This window comes from Babylonia areolata, chromosome 13 (assembly GCF_041734735.1).
Source record: "Babylonia areolata isolate BAREFJ2019XMU chromosome 13, ASM4173473v1, whole genome shotgun sequence".
Lineage (NCBI taxonomy): Eukaryota > Metazoa > Mollusca > Gastropoda > Neogastropoda > Buccinidae > Babylonia > Babylonia areolata.
The window spans coordinates 6845792-6870791 of record NC_134888.1 but is presented as its reverse complement, the minus strand read 5'-3'; the positions used below and the strand labels follow the sequence as shown (position 1 = coordinate 6870791).

The window sequence follows — 25000 nt, the reverse complement described above, 5'->3', positions numbered from 1 at the left end:
AATTCAGAGGAAATTAATGTTCCATTTAGTCTCCAACCGATGACGGTTTTAGATGTTAGTAAGAGTTTATCACTGTTAAAAGTCTGGCACTCGTGACTTGGACGGGTTGGATGGAAGAATATTAAAGCTTTCTTCTCCTTTTATTGTTGATTCACTGACATATCTTTAGAATTTGTGTATTCATGAGAAGTATTTTCCTTTAAGATTCAATTTCAAGCAAGCTAGAGTTATTCCTCCCTACAAATCAGGTGATTCTTCTGATCCATCAAACTATTGACCAATATCTGTTTTGTCTGTTCAATCAAAACCTATAGAAAAACACTTGCAAAAAGTTTTGTATAGTTATCTTGTCAATAGTAATCTAATCCACTGACAGCATTTTGCATAACATTAATGAAAATAATTTCACATGTCTTCTTTTTATAGATTTTGAAAAAAGCCTTTGATGTAATCAGTCATCCGTTGTTAATTCGTAAATTAGAAGTGTATAACTTAACACCAGATTTTACTCATCTTATAGAATCTTTTCTTTCGGAGAGGAAACAGTAGCAGTAAATAATCAAACCTCAAAATTAAATCAAACACGGAGTACCACAGGGATCCATCTTAGGGCCAATATTATTTTCTGTTTATGTTAATGACTTGCCTTGTTCTATGACATGTAAATGTGAAATGTTCGCAGATGACACTTCCCAGTATTCAAGCAATTCAGATGCCTGTAAACTCACAGATGATCTTCAAGACAACATTCAGAGACTTAGTAATTGGACACAATTAAATCATATGCCTTTAAACACACAGAAAACTAAATGTATGTATGTAGCAGCACGACAAAAAAGACAAAGGATGAAACACATATTCAAACCACTTTTCCTAAGAGTAAACAGAATTGAAGAGGAAGAATCACATAAAATTTTGGTGTTTTTATTAACAAAGATCTCTCTTGGACTGACCATATAACTTACTTAGGAAAACGTCTCTCTAGCAAAACACGTCAGTTAGCAAAAATAAAAAAAAAAGATCCTTGATGTTCATTCACGAAAGTTTTTTTTCTGTGCTCATGTTCTGCCAATCATCGATTATGCATCAACTTTATGGGACAACTGCAGCAATACAAACTTAAAATTTATTCATCGTATGTATAAAGGAGCATTAAAATTAGTATTGTTGAAGTCAAGCTCCTTGACCCATATGGATTATAAACTACTTAATGTATTATCTTTCCACAACAGGCTGTTCTTCAACAAGGCTGTTTGCATGCAAAATGTGATATATGGAAATGCTCCCCAAAAGATTACAGAAACTTTTAAAACTAATGACCGCAGACACAACCATATGTTATGTATACCTAGACTTAGAAACAACCTTTATAAATCCAGCTTCCTATACTCTGGTGGAAATATATGGAATAACCTTCCACTCGTTTTAAAAGATATAACTTATAAAAATGTGTTTAAGAAAATCATGAAAAATCATCTTATTAACTGTCTAAAAGATTAATAATAATACAAATCTATATCTGTTAGTTACCAAATTCATGAATTGTGAAATTTTTGTATATGCCTTTGGTGTTGTAAGAGGGTGTATGTGTATGCGAAATGGGATGTGCTGTAGATGTGTTGTAAATGCTAATGTGTATTTCATTTTCACACGATTCGTGTATGCACGTAACAATATTTCTGGTACTTTTGTGTGCTTTGTTCTATGTATCTCACCACTTCTTCTCTTCTTTTTCTTTTTTCTTTTTTTCTCTTTTTTCATTTTTCTTTTTTTTCAGATGGCTTGATGTAAAAAAAAAATTTTTTTAAACCTGTCGTTACTTATTCAATTTCCATCTTGAAATAAAAAATTTTGACTTTGACTTTCACACACACACACACACACACACACAGAGAGAGAGAGAGAGAGAGAGACAAAAGAGAGACAAGTGTATCATGTGTAATTAGTCTTACGGATGATATTAATTCTTTTGTTCTGGATGTCGTATTGCGTGATTTAGATTGTCTGAACGCGCCATCGGCTATTCTTGCTAACATATGTGATGTATAATTATTGTACCGACATCAAAGTTTATCTAATACAGTCATATGCCCGTTAAATGTTCGCTTTTCTGCTGCATCGTGCTGGCATCCTACTTAGTTACATTAGTGTCAAACGCTGCCCCTAATGTTGCTTTTACATACGTATTGTATAAAAACGGATTTTGTTTTCTGGGACAAATTCCTATTTCAAACCACGCTTAGTTTTCTTGGTTAAATTCCAGTCGCCTTGATACCACACTGAAACCTATCCATTGCTCCTTTTTTTTTTCTTTTTTGCTGTGCAGAAGAATGCGAGTTGTCTTTCCCTGTTTTATTCCACCCCATTCCACTCCCACCCACCCCTTTTCTTTCTATTCCTGTCTCCGAAGAAATCATTTTCAGTAAAATAAAGAAATAATCATTCTGTACACAATTGTACTTCCGTGTAAGCACATGTGATTTTAGACACTGACCACTGAGGTGAGTTGTTTGTTTGTTTTTTTTCTCCGTGGAAAAAGACACTCCAGTCATTTTCAACAGAAATCATTTTGTATACAATTGTACTTCCGTGAAATCAACTATGATTTCTGACACTGACAAGGGTGGGGTGCATGAGCGGACTAAGCAGCGCTAAGTCTGTCTATCGTTGAGGATGTTTCCAACTCCACGGTAAATTTCATATACTGAGGAACATTCTTAACCTCTAGCGCTGCACAGATCGCCTCGTGCAGCCCGGAACAGGAGAGGGGATGAGGGGAAAACGACACTCCCACATCACTGTTGTCTGTGGGTTTTTCCCCAAAACGACACTCCCACATCACTGTTGTATCTGGGTTTTCCCCCAAAGAACACTCCGACATCACTGTTGTATCTGGGGGACATCACTGTTGTTTCTGGGGTTTTCCTCAAAACGACACTCCCATATCACTGTTGTATCTGGGTTTCCCCCCAAAGAACACTCCTACACCACTGTTGCATCTGGGGGGGTTCTCCAAAACAACACTCCCACATCACTGTTGTGTGTGGGGTTTTCCCCAAAACGACACTCCCACATCACTGTTGTATCAGTTGTTGTTCCCCCAAACCACTCTCACATCACTGTTGTTTCTGGGGGTTTCCCCAAAACGACACTCCCACATCACTGTTGTATCTGGATTTTTCCACAAAACAACACTCCCATATCACTATTGTATCTGGGGTTTATCCCCAAAACGACACTCTCATATCACTATTGTAACTGGGAGTTATCCCCAAAACGACACTCCCACATCACTGTTGTATCAGTTATTTTCCCCAAACGACACTCCCACATCACGGTTGCATCTGGGGGGGGGGGGGGGTCTTCAAAACAACACTCCCACATCACTGTTTTATCTGGGGTTTTCCACAAAACAACACTCCCACATCACAGTTGTATCAGTTATTCCCCCAAACGACACTTCCACATCACAGTTGTATCAGTTATTTCCCCAAACGACACTCCCACATCACAGTTGTATCAGTTATTTCCCCAAACGACACTTCCACATCACAGTTGTATCAGTTATTTCACCAAACGACACTCCCACATCACTGGTGTATCTGGGGTTATCCCCAAAACGACATTCCCACATCACTGTTGTATCTGGGGGTTATCCCCAAAACGACACTCCCACATCACTGTTGTATCAGTTATTTCCCCAAACGACACTCCCACATCACTGTTGTATCAGTTATTTCCCCAAAACGACATTCCTACATCACTGTTGTATTAGTTATTTCCCCAAAACGACACTCCCACATCACTGTTGTATCAGTTATATCCCCAAAACGACACTCACACATCACTGTTGTATCAGTAGTTCCCCAAAACGACACTCCCACATCACTGTTGTATCAGTTATTTCCCCAAAACGACATTCCCACATCACTGTTGTATCTGGGGGTTATCCCCAAAACGACACTCCCACATCACAGTTGTATCAGTTATTTCCCCAAACGAAACTCCCACATCACTGTTGTATCAGTTATATCCCCAAAACGACACTCCCACATCACTGTTGTATCAGTAGTTCCCCAAAACGACACTCCCACATCACAGTTGTATCAGTAGTTCCCCAAAACGACACTCCCACATCACAGTTCTATTAGTTATTTCCCCCAAACGACACTGCCACATCACAGTTGTATTAGTTATTTCCCCAAAACGACACTCCCACATCACAGTTGTATCAGTTATTTCCCCAAATGACACTCCCACATCACTGTTGTATCAGTTATTTCCCCAAACGACACTCCCACATCACTGTTGTATTAGTTATTTCCACAAAACGACACTCCCACATCACTGTTGTATTAGTTATTTCCCCAAAACGACACTCCCACATAGCTGTTGTATTAGTTATTTCCCCAAACGACACTCACACATCACTGTTGTATCAGTTATTTCCCCCAAAACGACACTCCCTAATCACAGTTGCATCAGTTATTCCCCCCCAAACGACACTCACACATCACAGTTGTATTAGTTATTTCCCCAAAACGACACTCCCACATCAATGTTGTATTAGTTATTTCCCCAAAACGACATTTCCACATCACTGTTCTTTCTGGGGTTTTCCCCCAAACGACACTCCAACATGGCTGTTGTATCTGGGCTTTTCTCCAAAACGACACTCCCACATCACTGTTGTATCTGGGCTTTTCTCCAAAACGACACTCCCACATCACTGTTGTATCAGTTATATCCCCAAAACGACACTCCCTAATCACAGTTGCATCAGTTATTTCCCCAAAACGACACTACCACATCACTGTTGTATCAGTTATATCCCCAAAACGACACTCCCACATCACTGTTGTATCAGTTATATCCCCAAAACGACACTCCCACATAGCTGTTGTATCTGGGTTTTCCCCAAACAACACTCCCACATCACTGTTGTGTCTGGGCTTTTTTCCAGAACAGTACTCTCACATCACTGTTGTATCAGTTATATTTCCCCAAACGACACTCCCACATCACTGTTGTATCAGTTATATTTCCCCAAACGACACTCCCACATCACAGTTGTATCAGTTATTTCCCCAAACGACACTTCCACATCACAGTTGTATCAGTTATTTCCCCAAACGACACTCCCACATCACTGGTGTATCTGGGGTTATCCCCAAAACGACATTCCCACATCACTGTTGTATCTGGGGGTTATCCCCAAAACGACACTCCCACATCACTGTTGTATCAGTTATTTCCCTAAACGACACTCCCACATCACTGTTGTATCAGTTATTTCCCCAAAACGACATTCCTACATCACTGTTGTATTAGTTATTTCCCCAAAACGACACTCCCACATCACAGTTGTATTAGTCATTTCCCCAAAATGACACTCCCACATCACTGTTGTATCAGTTATTTCCCCAAAACGACACTCCCACATCACTGTTGTATCAGTTATTTCCCCAAAACGACACTCCCACATCACTGTTGTATCAGTTATTTCCCCAAAACGACACTCCCACATCACAGTTGTATTAGTCATTTCCCCAAACGACACTCCCACATCACTGTTTATTAGTTATTTCCCCAAAACGACACTCCCACATCACAGTTGTATTAGTTATTTCCCCAAAACGACACTCCCACATCACAGTTGTATTAGTTATTTCCCCAAAACGACACTCCCACATCACAGTTGTATTAGTTATTTCCCCAAACGACACTCCCACATCACTGTTTATTAGTTATTTCCCCAAAACGACACTCCCACATCACAGTTGTATTAGTTATTTCCCCAAAACGACACTCCCACATAGCTGTTGTATCTGGTCTTTTCCTCCCCAGCAGTGTCATTGTCCTGCGGACACCGGTGAGGCGTGACGGGATGGGGGCGTGCTCCAGCAGTCAGAGGGCCGTGGACCGGAACCCCCTCATCATCGATGTTGAACAGAACGTGGCGGACGCTGCCTGGCACATGTTCTACCACTCCAAGAGCAGGTACGGTCTGTCGAGAAAGGGGTGAAAGGGCAGTAGGTCGTCAGTCTCCTTGTAAGTCCCGTGATTTCCCAACATTTGCATACTGTTTTTTTCTCTCTCTCTCTCTTTTTTTTTTTTTTTTTTTTTTTTTCGCACCTTGGTTTTGTAAGTCTTCAGTCTTCTTGCATGTCCCCTGGTTTCCGAACATTTGCACACTGGTTTTTTGCACCTTAGTTTTGGTAATCTCTACGAAACTGGTGAAAGGAAAGTAAATGTTAAATATTGAATCTCGAATCTGCGCCTTGGTTATGGTACTCTCGACTACAGATTATCAAACACTGTTCCGCTTGTAGAGTTTGTCGCAAAACTGGTGAAAGGAAAGTAAATATTACATCTCGAATCTTGCAAGTCCCATGGTTTCCAAACATTTGCACACTACGGGCCTTCGTTTCGGAAATCTCTACCACAAACTATCAGACACTGTTCAGCTGGTATAGTCCGTCGTAATTGTCATGGTTTCTAAACATTTGAACACTACGGGCCTTCGTTTCGGAAATCTCTACCACAAACTATCAGACACTGTTCCGCTGGTATAGTCTGTCGTTAGTCCCCTGGTTTCCAAACAATTTTCACAAAGGACCTTGGATTGGGAAATCTCTGCCATCAAGTGTAAGGCACTGTTCCGCTGTTTAATCTTTCAGACCTAATCTTAAAGCATATTTCTCCACACTTCCGCTGTTTAATCTTTCAAACCTAATGTTAAAGCATATTTGTTCACACTGTTCTGCTGTTTAATCTTTCACACCTAATCTTAAAGCATATTTCTTCACACTGTTCTGCTGTTTAATCTTTCAAACCTTATCTTAAAGCATATTTGTTCACACTGTTCCGCTGTTTAATCTTTCAGACCTAATCTTAAAGCATATTTGTTCACACTGCTCCGCTGTTTAATCTTTCAGACCTAATCTTAAAGCATATTTGTTCACACTGTTCCGCTGTTTAATCTTTCACACCTAATCTTAAAGCATATTTGTTCACACTGCTCCGCTGTTTAATCTTTCAGACCTAATCTTAAAGCATATTTGTTCACACTGCTCCGCTGTTTAATCTTTCAACCCTAATCTTAAAAGCATATTTGTTCAACGTTTCATACTACAAAATCTTCTCCTTCCCAGACCGTCTTCGTGCTTGTGTATTCGTCGGTGTGTGTGTGTGTGTGTGTGTGTGTGTGTGTGTGTGTGTGTTTGTTCAGGGGGTATTGGCGGTGAGATGGGAGAGGTGTGTGAGTTGTGATTGTTGCTGCACGGTTTTGAAAAAAAAAAAAATTTTAAGTTTGTATTTGAACATTTCTTTTATTCCAGTTTTATTTCTTACTGATACTACTTGCCTACTGTTAGTAGTAATTAGTGTTGTTTTATAATAATGTTTATGATAATAATAATAGTAGTAGTAATAATAATAATGATAATAATAATGATGATAATAGGAGAAGAAGAAGAAGAACGTAATATAACAACAACAACAAGACCACTACTTCTGCTACTACTACCACTACTAGCAATCATCATCAGCATCAGCATTATTTTCATGATAATGATGATGACGATGATGATGATAACGATGATGATAACACCACCACCACCGGACACCCCCCCAGGTGGCAGAGGTTGTTCCTGAGGAGGAAGGACTTCACGGTGGAGGTGCCCATGAACTACTTTCACTTTCAAGTCACCGACGAGAAGCTGTTCCGGGTGGAGAACGACAAGAAAGACAACAAGAAACCCGACGACAAGAACGGCAACCGCGGGGCAGAGCAGAAAACTCGGGTATGACCTGTGTGTGTGTGTGTGCGTGCGTGCGTGCGTGTGTTTTTGTGTGTGCGTGTGTGTGTTGTTGTTGTTGTTTACGTGTCTCGTATCATTTTCTATGTCAAAACATCTCTTGATGTTGCTGCTGCTAGTGTTGTTGTTGTTCTTGTTCTTCTTCTTCTTGTGTGTGTGTGTGTGTGTGTGTGTTTGCGTATATTGTTGTGGTGTTAATCTTCGCACGCATTACATGTGTGTGTGGTAGTAGTAGTGGTGATGGTGGTGGCGGTGATAGTCATAACAAAAGCAGGAAGCAAATATAACTGCAGCAATAGCATCAATACTGCAGTCGCAGCAGTGGTGATAGTAGAAGCTGAAAAGTGTTTGTTCCTTTTTTCTTTCCCTCCTTCCTTCCTTCCTTGCTTGATTCATTCACTCATTCTTTTGTTCGTTCGCTCACTCCAGCAGTCACCCAGTCTTAATTCATATCTCTTTGCAGAGCGACCTAGAACGGCGAGAGCTCGCGCACAAGACGGAGACCTCCCCAGAGCACGTGGGCTTGGAGACAGAGTTCAAAAACAGCACGAGTGAGAAACAGACCTATAACTTCAAGTGAGTGTTAATTCTGTTAGAAATCCCCACTCGCCCATATTCTCTCTCGTCCCAAGTTTGGTTTTTGGGCTTCTAAAAACACATTTCGAGAATGACTAGGATTTTTTTAACCTTTTTTTTTTAATTTTGCAAAGACATATGTACAATATACGGAAAAACAGTATAAAAAATAGTAACATCCAATGAGCATTGAAAGGGAAAAAAAAGAAACAATCAGAAAGATTTTTATATAAAAAAAAGTATATCAAAACAAAGCAAAAAATACTGGGGATTAACTAAATAACGTGAAGAGAGGATGGCACAGATAGTGAGGGGCAGAAAAAAGGGGAGGGAAAGAGAGAGGGTGGTTAGAGAAGGGGGGAGGAAGAGGAGGAGAGAGAGGGTGGTAGAGAGAAGGGGGGAGGAGAGGAAGAGGAGAGAGAGGGGTGGTAGAGAGAAGGAGGGAGGAAGAGGAGGAGAGAGAGAGGGGGGAGAGGAAGAGAGAGGGGTGGTAAAGAGAAGGGGGGTAGGAGAGGAAGAGGAGAGAGAGGGTGGTAGAGAGAAGGGGGGCAGGAAGAGGAGAGAGAGGGTGGTAGAGAGAAGGGGGGAGGAGAGGAAGAGGAGGAGAGAAGGGTGGTAGAGAAAAGGGAGAGCAAGAGAAGGAGAGAGAGGGGTGGTATAGAGAAGGGGGGAGGAAGAGGAAGAGAGAAGGGGGTGGGAGAGGAAGAGGAGAGAGAGGGTGGTAGAGAGAAGGGGGGCAGGAAGAGGAGAGAGAGGGTGGTAGAGAGAAGGGGAGAGGAGAGGAAGAGGAGGAGAGAAGGGTGGTAGAGAAAAGGGAGAGCAAGAGAAGGAGAGAGAGGGGTGGTAGAGAGAAGGGGGGCAGGAAGAGGAGGAGAGAGAGGGTGGTAGAGAGAAGGGGGGAGGGAGAGGAAGAGGAGGAGAGAGAGAGGGGGGAGAGGAAGAGAGAGGGGTGGTAAAGAGAAGGGGGGCAGGAAGAGGAGGAGAGAGAGGGTGGTAGAGAGAAGGGGGGAGGGAGAGGAGAGAGAGGGTGGTAGAGAGAAGGGGGGATGGGGAGAGGAAGAGGAGGAGAGAGAGAGGGGTGGTAAAGAGAAGGGAGGCAGGAAGAGGAGAGAGAGGGTGGTTAGAGAAGGGAGAGGAAGAGGAGGAGAGAGAGGGTGGTAGAGAGAAGGGGGGAGGAGAGGAAGAGGAGGAGAGAGAGGGGTGGTAGAGAGAAGGGGGTGGGAGAGGAAGAGGAGAGAGAGGGGTGGTAGAGAGAAGGGGGTGGGAGAGGAAGAGGAGGAGAGAGAGGGGTGGTAGAGAGAAGGGGGTGGGAGAGGAAGAGGAGGAGAGAGAGGGGTGGTATGGAGAAGGGGGGTGGGAGAGGAAGAGGAGGGGGGGAGGAAGAGAGAATGGGGTGGGAGAGGAAGAGGAGGAGAGAGAGGGGTGGTAGAGAGAAGGGGGTGGGAGAGGAAGAGGAGGAGAGAGAGGGGTGGTAGAGAGAAGGGGGGCAGGAAGAGGAGAGAGAGGGGTGGTAGAGAGAAGGGGGGTGGGAGAGGAGGAGGAGAGAGAGAGGGGTGGAATAGAGGAGGGGGTGGGAGAGGAAGAGAAGGAGAGAGAGGGGTGGTAGAGAGAAGGGGGGTGGGAGAGGAAGAGGAGAGAGAGGGGTGGTATAGAGAAGGGGGAAGGGAGAGGAAGAGGAGGGGGGGAGGAAGAGAGAAGGGGGTGGGAGAGGAAGAGGAGAGAGAGGGGTGGTAGAGAGAAGGGGGTGGGAGAGGAAGAGGAGGAGTGAGAGGGGTGGTAGAGAGAAGGGGGGCAGGAAGAGGAGAGAGAGGGGTGGTAGAGAGAAGGGGGGTGGGAGAGGAGGAGGAGAGAGAGAGGGGTGGTATAGAGGAGGGGGTGGGAGAGGAAGAGAAGGAGAGAGAGGGGTGGTAGAGAGAAGGGGGGTGGGAGAGGAAGAGGAGAGAGAGGGGTGGTATAGAGAAGGGGGAAGGGAGAGGAAGAGGAGAGAGAAGGGTGGTATAGAGAAGGGGGGTGGGAGAGGAAGAGGAGAGAGAGGGGTGGTATAGAGAAGGGGGGTGGGAGAGGAAGAGGAGAGAGAGGGGTGGTATAGAGAAGGGGGGTGGGAGAGGAAGAGGAGAGAGAGGGGTGGTATAGAGAAGGGGGGTGGGAGAGGAAGAGGAGGAGAGAGAGGGGTGGTAGAGAGAAAGGGGGAGGGAGAGGAAGAGGAGGAGAGAGAGGGGGGGGAGAGGAAGAGAGAGGGGTGGTAGAGAGAAGGGGAGAGGAAGAGGAGAGAGAGGGGTGGTAGAGAGAAGGGGAGAGGAAGAGGAGGAGAGAGAGGGGTGGTATGGAGAAGGGGGGCGGGAGAGGAAGAGGAGGAGAGAGAGGGGTGGTAGAGAGGAGGGGGTGGGAGAGGAAGAGAAGGAGAGAGAGGGGTGGTAGAGAGAAGGGGGGTGGGAGAGGAAGAGGAGAGAGAGGGGTGGTATAGAGGAGGGGGTGGGAGAGGAAGAGAAGGAGAGAGAGGGGTGGAAGAGAGAAGGGGGGTGGGAGAGGAAGAGGAGAGAGAGAGGGGTGGTATAGAGAAGGGGGAAGGGAGAGGAAGAGGAGAGAGAGGGGTGGTATAGAGAAGGGGGGTGGGAGAGGAAGAGGAGGATTGAGAGGGGTGGAAGAGAGAAGGGGGGTGGGAGAGGAAGAGGAGAGAGAGAGGGGTGGAAGAGAGAAGGGGGGGTGGGAGAGGAAGAGGAGAGAGAGGGGTGGTATAGAGAAGGGGGGTGGGAGAGGAAGAGGAGGATTGAGAGGGGTGGAAGAGAGAAGGGGGGTGGGAGAGGAAGAGAGAAGGGGGTGGGAGAGGAAGAGGAGAGAGAGGGGGTGGTATAGAGAAGGGGGGTGGGAGAGGAAGAGGAGAGAGAGAGGGGTGGTATAGAGGAGGGGGTGGGAGAGGAAGAGAAGGAGAGAGAGGGGTGGTAGAGAGAAGGGGGGTGGGAGAGGAAGAGGAGAGAGAGAGGGGTGGTATAGAGGAGGGGGGTGGGAGAGGAAGAGGAGAGAGAGGGGTGGTATAGAGGAGGGGGGTGGGAGAGGAAGAGGAGAGAGAGGGGTGGTATAGAGGAGGGGGTGGGAGAGGAAGAGAAGGAGAGAGAGGGGTGGTAGAGAGAAGGAGGGTAGGAGAGGAAGAGGAGAGAGAGGGTGGTAGAGAGAAGGAGGGTAGGAAGAGGAGAGAGAGGGGTGGTAGAGAGAAGGAGGGTAGGAGAGGAAGAGGAGAGAGAGGGTGGTAGAGAGAAGGAGGGTAGGAAGAGGAGAGAGAGGGGTGGTAGAGAGAAGGAGGGTAGGAAGAGGAGAGAGAGGGTGGTAGAGAGAAGGAGGGTAGGAAGAGGAGAGAGAGGGGTGGTAGAGAGAAGGGGAGAGGAAGAGGAGAGAGAGAGGGGTGGAAGAGAGAAGGGGGGGTGGGAGAGGAAGAGGAGAGAGAGGGGTGGTATAGAGAAGGGGGGTGGGAGAGGAAGAGGAGGATTGAGAGGGGTGGAAGAGAGAAGGGGGGTGGGAGAGGAAGAGAGAAGGGGGTGGGAGAGGAAGAGGAGAGAGAGGGGGTGGTATAGAGAAGGGGGGTGGGAGAGGAAGAGGAGAGAGAGAGGGGTGGTATAGAGGAGGGGGGTGGGAGAGGAAGAGGAGGATTGAGAGGGGTGGAAGAGAGAAGGGGGGTGGGAGAGGAAGAGAGAAGGGGGTGGGAGAGGAAGAGGAGAGAGAGAGGGGTGGTATAGAGAAGGGGGAAGGGAGAGGAAGAGGAGAGAGAGGGGTGGTATAGAGGAGGGGGTGGGAGAGGAAGAGAAGGAGAGAGAGGGGTGGTACAGAGAAGGGGGAAGGAAGAGGAGGAGGAGAGGCCGGGTGGTAGAGAAAGGGGGGGTATAGTACAGAGCCGTAGAAGGAGGGAAGGAGAGAGAGGGAGAGAGAGAGAAGAAAGAGAGAGAGAATAACGTTATTGTTGGCTTACATGTAGTACTTTCAGGACGACAAAGAAATATAACGTAACAGACCGCTGGAAAGTTCCGCGGCCATCTTGGATCATGGGTATGCGCAGCTAACTTGTTCTCGACATCGCGAGCAACACCAAAGGCGATCGACAAAACAAAAGCAGCAAACATGTGCTGTCCGCCATTTCTTCAGCTGATAGTCTCCATGATTACAACCAAATTCTGTACAATGAACTGCCGTCGTATGCGCAATACAAAAAATATATGAACCAAAAAGTCGAAAAAGAAGTCGGCTGTTTCGTACGTTCTGCCTATCTCGATGACCAATCAACTTCGATAGCACAGATCATGTGACGCGCCTCACGGACCTCTCCAGCGGCCTATTACTGTGGGCAGTGTGGAGTGATGGCCTAACATTTGGGCGGACGCTAGGCCATCCCTCCACTGTGTGTATCTGTGTGTGTGTCTGTGTCTGTATATCTCTGTGTGTGTCTGTGTAAGTATGTGTGTGTGTGTGTAAATGTGTGTGTGTGGGGGGGGGGGCGGAGGGGGCCTCTATGTGTGTGTGGGAGGGGGATCTGTGGGAAGGGGTGTGTGGGAAGGGGTGTGTGTGTATGTGTGTGTGCGTGTGTTTTAATGGGGGTTAGGGGGAGCGGAGGGGGCCTCCGTGTGTGTGTGTGGGAGGATGGCTCTGTGGGAAGGGTGGGCTGTGTGTGTGTGCGTGTGTGTGTGTGTGTGTGTGCGCGCGCGTACGCGTTTGCGTATATTGTTGTGGTATTAATCTTCGCACGCGTTACATGAGTGTGCAGACGCGCGCCTCGTCTTAATCGTTGTCATCTTCGTCGTCGACTTGGTCGCGTTGTTCTCGTTCTTTTTTTTCATATTGTTGTTGAATCACCACGGTTATGTGAAGATTTAAGGCTGATGAAAAAAGGTTTGAGGTCACATCCACAGCCTTTTACTGGGCAGTGAATTCAAACCCACCGAGTCTAGGGCTCGGCTTAGGAAGTCGGAGCCAAACCCTCCCTTCCGCTGTTTGAACCTTCCCCAACCGGTCAGGTACCCGTTCACCCCTGGGCGGAGTGAGGAAAATCGGAGTAAAGCGCCTTTCCCTGACACAACACCATGCCGAAACGGGGCCTCGAACCCTGGTGACTGGTGAACACTGGGTCACAAGTCCAACCAACGCCTGTCCGATCCTACCGCTGGTGACATGGACACTGTGTATTTTCTGCACCCGGTGCTTTGAGTAAAAGGCAGACAGACAGACAGACAGACACAAAGAACAACAAAACGTCAAGGTGTATCAAGATCGATCTTGAATCGAAAACGCGTAACCGATCCTGCCGCGGCGACTCTGCATTGTATTGTATTGTATTGTATTGTATTGTACACACGTGATCTCAGTTTATTATCTCATGCGAATGACTAGCGCCCAGACCACCACTCAAGGTCTAGTGGAGGGAGAGAAGATACTGACGAGTGTGGGACTAGATCCCTTGCGTTCACATTCTCTCCTTTCCTGGGCGGACGTGTTACCACCTGGGCCATCACTCCACGTTGACCACACAGAAGACCTCATGTCTGTGTGTTGATTCCTTCAGATGCGAGAAGACCCGCAAGTCGACCATGACGGTGAGTTTCCAGAAAGGATTCACGGTGGGCGCCAAGGCCAACTTCAGTCTGGGGCTGCCCAAAATGCTGCCTGACGGCAAGGCCAGCACTGAGATTGACATGAGGGTGTCGGTATGTGTCCTCTGTGTGTGTGTGTGTTTGTTTGTGTGTGTGTGTGTGTGTGTGCGTGCGTGTGTGCGTGCGTGCGTGTGCCCACTGCTCTAACAATAGGTGGATAGCGCATGCCTTCTTTGAGCCCCTTTGCTAACTGAAGCCAGCGGAAGTGTTCAGTCAGCCATTTGCTACTCATGTCACTACAGCGAAGTGGTAATTTCATATATGTAGCCGAGCGCTCAGCTGGCTACGATGACTGCTTCACGGCAAGCTTTCATTTGTTCGCGGCGTTAGTTAAGCTGACATTCCTGTGTATGCCTCCACAGCAAGTTTGCGCTACGTGTCACTGCACTGTTTTCCTGTAAAACGTTGGTAAATAAACAATTGGCAGATGTCAATCAAGACACAACATTGCATGTCGTGGGGGCAAGCATAACACGATTTCATCGAAGATAGACGGTTACAATTCAGAAACTACCACCAGTTAGTAGACGACTTCTCAACGGACTGACAGCCGGATACGAGTCTCAGTATGGCGTCCAGTTGGCTTCAGCTTTCCTGGGCCAGTGAGCTGTCCATCTATTTTTAGAGTAGTGGTGTGTGTTGCCCAAAATGCTGGCTGACGGCAAGGCCAGCACTGAGATTGACATGAAGGTGTCGGTATGTGTCCTCTGTGTGTGTGTGTGTGTGTCTGTCTGTGTCTGTGTCTGTCTGTGGGTCTGTCACTGCGGTCTCTGTCTGTCTGTCTGTGTAGGCTAATGTGAGTCTCTCTGTGTTTGTGTGTCTGCATTTGTTGTCAGTGTATTTGATAATCTGTCTGTCTCTGTCTCTGTCTGTCTGTCTCTCTGTCTCTGCCTCTCTCACGCTCTCTATCTGAGCAAAACTGAGATGCTGCCAGAACAGTGATAAAGTTGACTGATATGGGTGTGTCGGTGTTATCTGTGTCTGTCCGTGTACGTGGGTCTGTGTGTGTGTGTGTGTGTCTCTGCCGGCCTTTGTCAGTCTGTGCAAGATGCTCTCAGATGGTAAAGCCAGCAACAAAACTGACATGCATTTGTCGTAGCGCCATCTGTCCGTCTATCTGTTTATGACACTCTGTGTGTCTTTGTCTCTGCATGTATCTGTCTACCTGTCCTCCTAAGATATTGTCAGATCCTAAGCACCGAGACTGACATGCATGAGTTGATAACTGTGATGTGGTGTGTGTGTGTGTGTGGCTGTGTCTTCGCCCAGGCCCATCTGCCTGTTTGGACAAGATCTTGCTGGATGGTGAAGCTGGCACTGAGATTGACATATTCTTTCTTTCCTTCATTTCTTCTTACCTGTTAGTTTCTTTTATTTTATTTCATTTTATCTTATTTATATTATTTTATTTCCTGTGGTTGCCAAGGTGACGAAGACGACAGGGGAGACGTTTGAACAGACGCTGACCACGTCAGCCACCAGTGACATCACTGTGGCCGCTCACAGCCACTACACTGCTACTGTGGACATGGAGGAACGACAACTCCTGGCTGACTTCAAGGTTAGTGTGATGATGATGATGGAGATGGTGATGATGATGATGACATCACTACACGGCTACAGTAGACATGGAGGAACGACAATTCTTGGCTGACTTAAGGTTTGTGTGATGATGATGATGATGGAGATGGTGATGATGATGGTGGTGCTGGTGATGGAAATGATCATGATGATGATCGAGATGATGATGATGATGACGATGACATCACTACACAGCTACTGTGGACATGGAGGAAAAACAACTCCTGGCTGACTCCAAGGTTATTGTGATGATGATGGTGATGATGATGGTGAAGATGATGATGGTGATGATGATGATGATGGTGATGATAATAGTGGTGATGGTGGTGATGATGATGATAGTGGAGATGGTGATGGTGGTGATGGTGATGATGAAGATGGTGATGGTGATGATTGTGGTGATCGTTGTTGTCATTATGATGATGATGGTAGTGGTGATGACGATGGTGATTATGGTAATGATGGTTGTGATGATGATGATTTTTTTTCTCAAGATAAAAAAACCCACAGGTTATAATAATAACATAATAATAACAACAATAATGATAACAGTAACAACACTTAAACTTCCTTTCTTTCTTTCCGTCCCTCCCTTCCCATCGTCCAGGTGTGGGTCAGGATGTCCATGCCGGCCAAGGAAGCACGTGCCTTCGTCAAGAACAAGGCGGGAGACACCATCTTCTTCTTCAAGCTCCGCAACCTGTCTGAGCTGTTTCCGAAGAGCACGCACCTTGAGGACGAGAATGGTGACACCCGCTCCGACGCCGTGGAGTTTGTGATCGAGGGTCGGGTGGACGGCATGCAGATGTCCAGCCATCGCATCAACCTGGTGGACCACAAGGCAGACAGCCACGCCCAGACTCAAACCCACAGTCAGGGCAGCAGTGGTGGTGCTGGTGGTGGTTCGGAAGGTCAAAGTTAAGAAGGTGGGGGTGGGGAGGGGGATGTGTGATTCGTGTGTGTGACTGGGCTGTGACTGGTGTGTGACTCGAGTGTGACTCATCTGCTGAGGTGTGTAACTTGTGTTTGATTATGGAGCAGGTCCGATTCACCTGCTCTGTGATCACACCACCCGCCCTCGATGGCCTGTTGTTGAGAGTATGTGACTGTGTCTCCTGTTTCACCACCTTGGTGATAGGCAAACTGGGAAAAGGCAAATCAGGAATAAGCGAATTGGTAACAGGCAAATCAGCATGACTTTGTATATTGTGTATGTATTGTTTCTCCAGCACTCCTGTATTGGCAGATGAGCTCTTAACCGTTGGGTTCCAGTCCCACTCTCGCCCTTTTTTCCAACTTTGACTGAAAAATCAAACTGAGAATATAGTCATTTGGATGAGACATGAGACAATAAACCTAGGTCCCATGTGCAGCACGAACATGGCGCACTGAAAAAGAACCCATGGCAACAAAAGTGTTTTCCTCTGGTAAAATCCCGTAGAAGAAATCCACTCTCATAGGTACACAACTATATATGCATGCACTCAAGGTCTGACTAAGCATGTTGGGTTATGGTGCTGGTCAGGCATCTGCCTAGCAGATGTGGTGTAGCGCACATGGGCTTGTCTGAATGCAGTGATATGCCTCCTTGAGAAATTGAAACTGAAACTGAATTGCCTTCCTGCTTGACGGGTGTGTCAAAGCGTGCAGACTGATCACTGCATGCTGAACCATGCCTGCTGTGAAAGACACACAACGGCTGGAACAGCAGTGAACAGCGTCTGTACCCCTCACTCACTGCATGGTGTTTAGGGAACCGTCACAGCAGAGTGGGGCAGGGGCTGGACTTGTGATCCAGTGCTCATCAGTGATCAGTCACGCCGTGTTTCGGTATGGTGCTGTGCCCTTGTGAAAGGTGCCTCCCTGTGATTTTCCTGACCCATCCAGGTTTAAATAAGTACCTGACAGGGAAGGTTACAAATAGGTACCCGACAGGGAAGGTTACAAATAGGTACCCGACAGGGAAGGTAAGTTTCAAAAAAGGGAGGTACAACATAAGCTAACCTGTCGAGGGATGGTACAAACTTGAGAGATGGTTACAAACGCTCCGACCGGGAGTTGTATCATATAGGAGGCTGCAGATGTACCACGCATGGGCATACAAACTGGTACCACAGGGAAGGCTTACAAACTCATACCCACAGGAGGCACATTGGTCCTGCAGGGAAGGTTCAATAAAGTTAGAAGGGGGGAGTTGGACAAATGGTACCTGTACTGGGATGGTTACAAGTGGTTACCTGAGGGAAGGTTGAAACAGGTACATGCACCAGGGATGTTTACCAACTGGATGCCTGCAGTTGAAGGTTATTGTAGACGGGTCTGTTTACAACCTAGGTAACCCAACAGGGAAAGGTCAAATAGGAACTAAGGATTGGTAACCAAATACATGACTTGACAGTGTAAGGTTTCCACACTACTGTATGACAGATAGTTACAATAGGTACCGTCCCACCCGGCTTTCAAGTTTACTAAATAATGAGTACTGACATGGATGGATAGACAATAATACCTGACAGTGAGAAAGGTACAAAATGAACCATGAACAGAAATGGTTCAAAATAGGAACCACCAAGGAAACTAATACTGAAGGTCCTGACTACAGTTGGGTTAAGTGCTGTAGGTACCCTGACAGCAATGGTTAGCCACATGGCTTGTCTGACAGGAATGTCCTAAAATTGACAGGAAACAATAGTCCTCTTAGGGAGGTTACAGATAGGAACTGACAGGATGTTAACATGGCCTGCGGAAGACAAACAACCTGACAGCATGTTACAAAAGGTACCCCTCACTGATGATGGTTTAAGAAAGTACCAGAGGGGCGGGGGACTTGTGATCCAGTGCTACTGACATAGGAGTTCGGTTGCTGGTCCAATAGGTCCCCCAACTGCCATCGGTTAAAATAGGTACCTGACAAGGAGGTTACAATAGGTACCTAACAGGGAAGGTTACAATAGGTACCTGACAGGGAAGGTTACAAATAGGTACCTGACAGGGAAGGTTACAAATAGGTACCCGACAGGGATGGTTACAAATAGGTACCTGACAGGGATGGTTACAAATAGGTACCTGACAGGGAAGGTTACAAATAGGTACCCGACAGGGATGGTTACAAATAGGTACCTGACAGGGAAGGTTACAAATAGGTACCTGACAGGGAAGGTTACAAATAGGTACCTGACAGGGATAGTTACAAATGAAACGCAGGGGAGGACTAGGCCCCGCCCCCCTATTCCAAGCCCTGGAAAAAATGAAATCACAGCCCCAAGGGCCATGACCGGGTATGGGGCATTTAACATTAACCTCTAATTACTGGCCATTTTTCAGTCAGTGCACAGAATAAAACATTTCTCTAACCTCTAATTACTGACTATTCTTCAGTCAGTGAACAGAATAAAACTTTTCTCTCACAGTCAAGAACAAAAGAAGGGACAAACTAGATTGATAAACAGAGAGGTGCTGGTTGATCCTGATTTTGCTGAATTTTAAAATAAATTTAAAAAATCAAAATATTGGTCTGTATATAATGTTGCCAAAAAGTTTTTGCTGTTGATGTCTTCAATACATTAATGTTGATTCTGATCAATAATGATGATATGTTCAAATCTTACCATTGATGTTGACAATTTACATACCTCATACATGTACCATAATTACAAACTGATTTCACTGACAATGCACAACTTGCCTGTCATTGCCCGTTAAAATGGGAGTTTTGAGTTTTCTTTTACATGCCATTTAAGGATAATCCTACAATATTTGCTTTTTTCAAGCTGTAAAATTATCATTGTGTTCCACCTGAATCTTTTTTTTTTTTTCATTCATTTCTTGAATTGGCTTGTATGAGTTCTAATCATTTTACTTGCTGACTGAACAAAGAATGGAGAAAGTAGTGTGTGGCTGGAATGGCATTTCTGAGTACTGAGTTCTAAGTTCTGGAGTGATGTACACTGTGTGTAGATCTTTAACCTTTATCATCAATCTTTCTTGTGATTTTTTTTGTTGTGGCCTTACCTCACAAAGTACTGAAAGGTGAAATCAAGAACACTGATTACAGCCATATTGATAACATGAAATCAGTTTGTGTGAGCGTGTGTGTGTGTTCTTGTGCATGTTTGTGGGTATGTACATGCATGCACAGGTGTGAGTATTCTCATGGTACACAGATTTCTATATTGGCATTCTGATGTTTAAAAAATAAACCAACAGTTTTTCACTATGTTTTACTTTGTTTTGGCATTAAGACATACACTTCACGCCTGAACTTGGCCACATCTCTTCAGTATAACAGCAACCCATCACTGCCATATGTGCATATGTCAGAGATACAGCAAACTAGAATGTGTGCAATACAAAACAAAAATTGTTCACTCAACGTTAAAAACAGAGTTTTATTGTAAATCAATATAAGATGTTATCGATCAATACAAGGTATTAATCACATACTGACCACATTCAAAACAAAACGGTATGTGAATATGCCACCTCTTCATCACATCCGTTCACCTACAATTACAAACTGTTCATCAAAGTGAGCAAATCAGGAAAACAAACACAAATAATGTTTGCAGAACACTTTTACATTTACATACAGCTTGTGTTTAAGTTACTAGTGAGGCAATAACATAATTATTGCAGATTTAACATACAGTTATATGAGTATCCAATCAGTGACCATAAATTGCATAATTTCTGAAACATAATAATAACACTAACACTGCTAATAAAGGTATCGAAACAGAATTCAGTCTGAAACAAAATAAAGCATTAATGATTAAATATCGTTAATAATGCCAAATATCTCTGTCTCCAGCAGAAACCATACATTAATTCATTTCTTTGTGACAGGCTTTGAATTCCATTCAAAGTTTGTCTGCTGATGCTCACTGTCTTGTAGCAGAGATTCTAGTCATACTAGTGATACTACTGAATGTCCTTGAGAAATACACATGCACACGTTTCATCCTCATCATGTCTACAGGTGCAGTTATTAGATTACCACTATCATCACTCTCTCCCAGTCCTTCTTAATAAGAAACCGTTCAAAACAAAACAAACTCATTGCATTTACAGTTCAAGAAATGACAAGATACAAGAATATTTTACTATCTCTACAGAAGGGACATTTTGTTGACAAGTCTGCTGATGAAAAAGGCAACATAAAAAAATGCATTTCATACACTCATCTAGATTGTCAGTCCTGAAAGACCTTTGTGTTTTGGCCATTTCCTTGAGATGAACAAGTATGTATTGCCTGAATACAATGGTTACACTAAAAAACAAAAAAGATCAGAAGTCTTGCAACATCAGAAAGGTTGGTTGGATGTTCCACCCCCTCCTCTCACACCACCTCACCCTCCCACACCCCCCTATCACTAAAAAAACAAGGAAATACACTGATCATTTGTATTCATGTGACAACAAACACTGAAAAACATATCAGGAACTGGAGAAAAAAAAAATGGTGATCCATGCAGTATCAACACAGCAATCACATACATTGTAAGAAACTTTTTCTTTTTTTTCTTTCTTTTTTTTTTCAATAAGAATTTTCAAAAAAATCAAGTCTACATCTGTAACAAACAACAGTTACAAAATCATATGTGCATGCACACACAATCTTGTTTGATGTTCACATCAGACCTAGAGGCAGATTATTGTGAAGGTCTCAGTGTATCTGGACACAATGTGTGCATGTGTGTAAGGGGTGGAGGAGGGAGGGGGAATTGTGGAGGGTATAGGGTACGTGCATAGGTTTCTGTGACTGATCTGTATTATCACATATCATGCTGATATTTCAAAATGATACGACATTGTAAGAGTGTGTGAGCATGTTTAAATGAATGAAGAGACACTGTGTTTGTATGCAAGTGCATTATTTTCACACAGTGAACAAAAACTTATTTCTGTATTTCTGCACAGATTTGTGAATCCTGAGTTATGATATGGTTCACATATTCTATCAAAAACAGCACACACACACACACACACACACACACACACACACACACAGAGTTCACATTGGAACAGATAATAATACCAAGGAAACAGCTTCAAGATGCATTGAAATATTCTTCAATGCTGACTTCATCTTTTCTGGACATTTTCACCTTGTAGTAGATGCCATCGCGAGTCTTCTTCGGCTGCACACACACACACACACACACACACACACACACGCACAAAATTAAAGAAATAAATAAATAACACATATAGAAAATTCTAACTGCTGTTTTTTACTGCATAATTTGCATATATATATATATATATATATATATAAGGGCAAACTAACGACAACACCTATTTCTAGTGTTGTGAGATAGGGTGAGTTATTTTGTTCTGTTGTTTTTTCACCCCTGGAATCTGTAGGTTTGTTGTTGCTGGTGTTACTGTTTTGCATTTCAAATCATCTGAATGGTAGTCCTTGAATTAAAAAAAATACTGATGACTGTAATAAATTAAGAACAATACCGTAGGTGAAATTTTAGTGATGAACAAGTGTTTGTGAACATCATGATCACATAAAAATGAGTTTTACATTCAATGTATATCATATATTATAAAGAGAGAAATCTGTGATGAAACCTGTAAAAGAAAAAAAAAGCAAATAATTTCCACTGCGTATGTGACAGAATTAAAACATTAGATTTGTTCTTCACTCTTGGCCCAGAAATTTCATATGGAAGAAATTACTCTTGTCAGTATGTGACATAGGTTCCCCAATTCAAGTGAAAAAATCTCACAAAAATCATCTTATTTGTTCTGCTTACCATCTTTGTAGTCACTAATTTTAGGCAATGAGATTCTCAATGTGCAGCATATGTGTGTGTGTGTGTGTGTGTGTGTGTGTGTTGTGTGTGTGTGTGTGTGTGTTTGCGCATGTATATGAGCTTCTTGATCTTCTGTCTGTGTGTGTGTGTGTGTGTGTGTGTGTGTGTGCATGGTGGCGTGTGTGTGGTTTTTACTATGGACATGCCATTTGTGAGCATGTGTCAAGTTTTTTGAGGGGGGAGGGGGGGGTTGTGACACTTCAATTACATTTTTGTACTTCAATATCATTTGTTTGTGTATACATGTTTTCTATTATTTATGTATGTTTTGACTTACTTTTATGATTGGATACTTGAAAGCATTTGTATATAAGTATGTTTGTGAATGTAAAACAGTATATATATCTTTGATTGTAATTGTAAACATCACACATACTTCTTGTCAGGAAGGTCAGAGTAAGAGTCAGTCTCGATAATTATCACTATTCTGGGCTACAGGTATTTCAGAATTGAAAGCCACCCTGTTATACCTAACATATATTAAAAATAATAAAACAGAATATTTTTTTCACATAACACAAATATTTTAGACTGGTTTCACAAATCTGCATCTCAAACAAATGAACTGCCAAGATATTTATTAACAATTCTCCTGACAATCATTTCCTGATCTGGGATTTTCTTCATGTTACAACACTTTGTCAATGATAACACACACACACACACACACACACACACACACACACACAAATGTTTCTCACACTAGATCCTAGTTTTTTGAAGACTGGGTCAGGTATGGGTCTTGATCGGTGACCTCGCTTGCTGTCCTGAGCAATCATCTGAGCCACATGACAGCTGGTGCCACTGGAAGATAAATAAATCAATTAGAATAATGACAACTCATAGCAATTGTAGAAGTAGTGGTAGTAGTAGTTGTTCATACACTTCTAAAGCACCTTTCCTTGGTCAGAGACCAAGCTCTAAGCACTTAACAAACACAAAGTAGTTTGCACAACAGGCTGCATATATGCATACCTGGAAACAGCTGACTTCAGCTGCAGTCAGGTACTCATCATTCGTTTCCTGTGTCATTCAGACTAGCTTCAGTCACACAAACACACACATGCAGGCACAACACACACACACACACACACACACACACACACACACACATATTTTGCTTCAAAATTTTCTAGAGATATCTCTTGTTGCAGAGGGTTCTTCTACATGTGTTAATGGAATACTGCTTTTAAATCAATTAATAAATCACATGTTGATTGTTTTCCTAACCAAATCATTATCATTACTCATGTCATGGTCACAATAAAATCCTGGGCAATATGAGAGCCTGTGCCACTGGCACAAAAGTTGGGGGGTTTCTACCATGTCGTTATGATCATTATCAATCTCAATGTCACAGGGTGTGTCACTGGAGTGAAAGTAAACCAATCAAACATTAACTGCTTTTCACCAAGTCATTCTCATTAGATAACATTATCAATACTCATGATCACAACAGAAATCTAAACAGCCTTTTCCCACTTGATCTTATTTGAAACAGACATGTGCATTTGTCAAACTCAAAGTGCAAAGTGTATTTGATGTAAAAATATATGAGAAACTCTGACAGTAATAAATTTTATACCTTGACACTGTGAGAATATTGCTAATGAGTCTGTCACTTGATGGAAATATGATTAAATCCAGCACAGTGACTAAAAAACCCACGTTTACTTTGTCAAGATGCCACAATACCTATAAGTAGTATAACTAACAATTTTAAAAGTTCAACACATGGTATAAATCTTGCAATCTACAGTCTGACAGACCAACATCTGTACCTGAAATTTTCAATCTACGTTTATATCCAGAACACAGCAAATCACAGTGGGTAGCTCTAATAGAAACTGGTACTTACTCCTCCGACAGTTTATGAATCCAGTCCCAAGTTATATGATCTTTGGGATCAGGAACTGTATACATCAAAGTGATGCTTTTCTTTTCTTCTTCAAGTACTCCGCAGGTCACTGCAAGTGCAAACAGAAAATATCATCTTTGACAGATGTTTTATCCATCAACTTCGGTTAGTATTCAATCAAAATTGCTGGTTAATCTAACTGAATGCACTGGTTGTTTTTCGAGGTATTTGTATGGTTCCAAAGCCAACTCAGCTTCAAAAGTTCTTCGTGCGTGTGTGTGTGTGTGTGTGTGCTTAGAACTGTATATCATGTGTTTATATGATTTTATATGCAAACATTCTAATGTTTGTGCCTAACCACACACACACACACGCACACACACAGAGAGTCACCATCTCATTTCATGCACACTAACATGAGTAAGTGTACCCCCAGCCCCACCCCCATACCCCTCCATGAAAAGGCTGCACATCCCCGACCAATCCATGGATTGTTCTCATTCTGCCTGCCATCACAACTGATGCGCAACAAACATTTCGTTTATACAGTGTAATTCTGAAACCAAACTGTAAAGTGGTTGCGATTTTGTGTCCAGATTCACACACACACAACAACAAAAACTCCAACAACAACAAAAAACCAGTAATTATCACCATTGTACTTTATGTCTCCTGATGTCGCCATTCCACGATTTCCACTTCTAAAAA

At 43.9% G+C, this 25000-nt stretch overlaps 2 protein-coding genes across 6 annotated transcripts in view; one reads left to right on the top strand and one right to left on the bottom strand.

The window, feature by feature from the left end:
* The window catches only part of LOC143289013 (uncharacterized), a 29813-nt gene extending 10030 nt beyond the window's left edge, over positions 1–19783 (top strand). Inside the window, exons 2-8 of one of the 5 annotated variants that reach the window (XM_076597778.1) lie at positions 5851–6000; positions 7637–7805; positions 8284–8396; positions 13939–14080; positions 15453–15587; positions 16215–17558; positions 18562–19783. In XM_076597778.1, the coding sequence (XP_076453893.1) occupies positions 5888–6000; positions 7637–7805; positions 8284–8396; positions 13939–14080; positions 15453–15587; positions 16215–16529 (987 nt within the window). In that variant the 5' untranslated portion in view covers positions 5851–5887 and the 3' untranslated portion in view covers positions 16530–17558; positions 18562–19783. Of the gene's footprint in view, positions 1–5847; positions 6001–7636; positions 7806–8283; positions 8397–13938; positions 14081–15452; positions 15588–16214; positions 17575–18561 lie in introns of all 5 variants that reach the window. The other 4 variants (XM_076597779.1, XM_076597775.1, XM_076597780.1 and 1 more) reach the window with 4 other exon arrangements.
* A 212-nt stretch (positions 19784–19995) lies between these two features.
* LOC143289014 (uncharacterized) overlaps positions 19996–25000 on the bottom strand; it is a 5088-nt gene continuing 83 nt past the window's right edge. The window contains exons 1-4 of the mRNA XM_076597781.1: positions 24947–25000; positions 24293–24401; positions 23136–23238; positions 19996–21747 (exon numbers count right to left, since the gene is read on the bottom strand). The exon at positions 24947–25000 is cut by the window's right edge and continues 83 nt beyond it. Of these exons, the coding sequence (XP_076453896.1) occupies positions 21658–21747; positions 23136–23238; positions 24293–24401; positions 24947–24977 (333 nt within the window). The 5' untranslated portion in view covers positions 24978–25000 and the 3' untranslated portion in view covers positions 19996–21657. The remainder of the gene's footprint in view (positions 21748–23135; positions 23239–24292; positions 24402–24946) is intronic.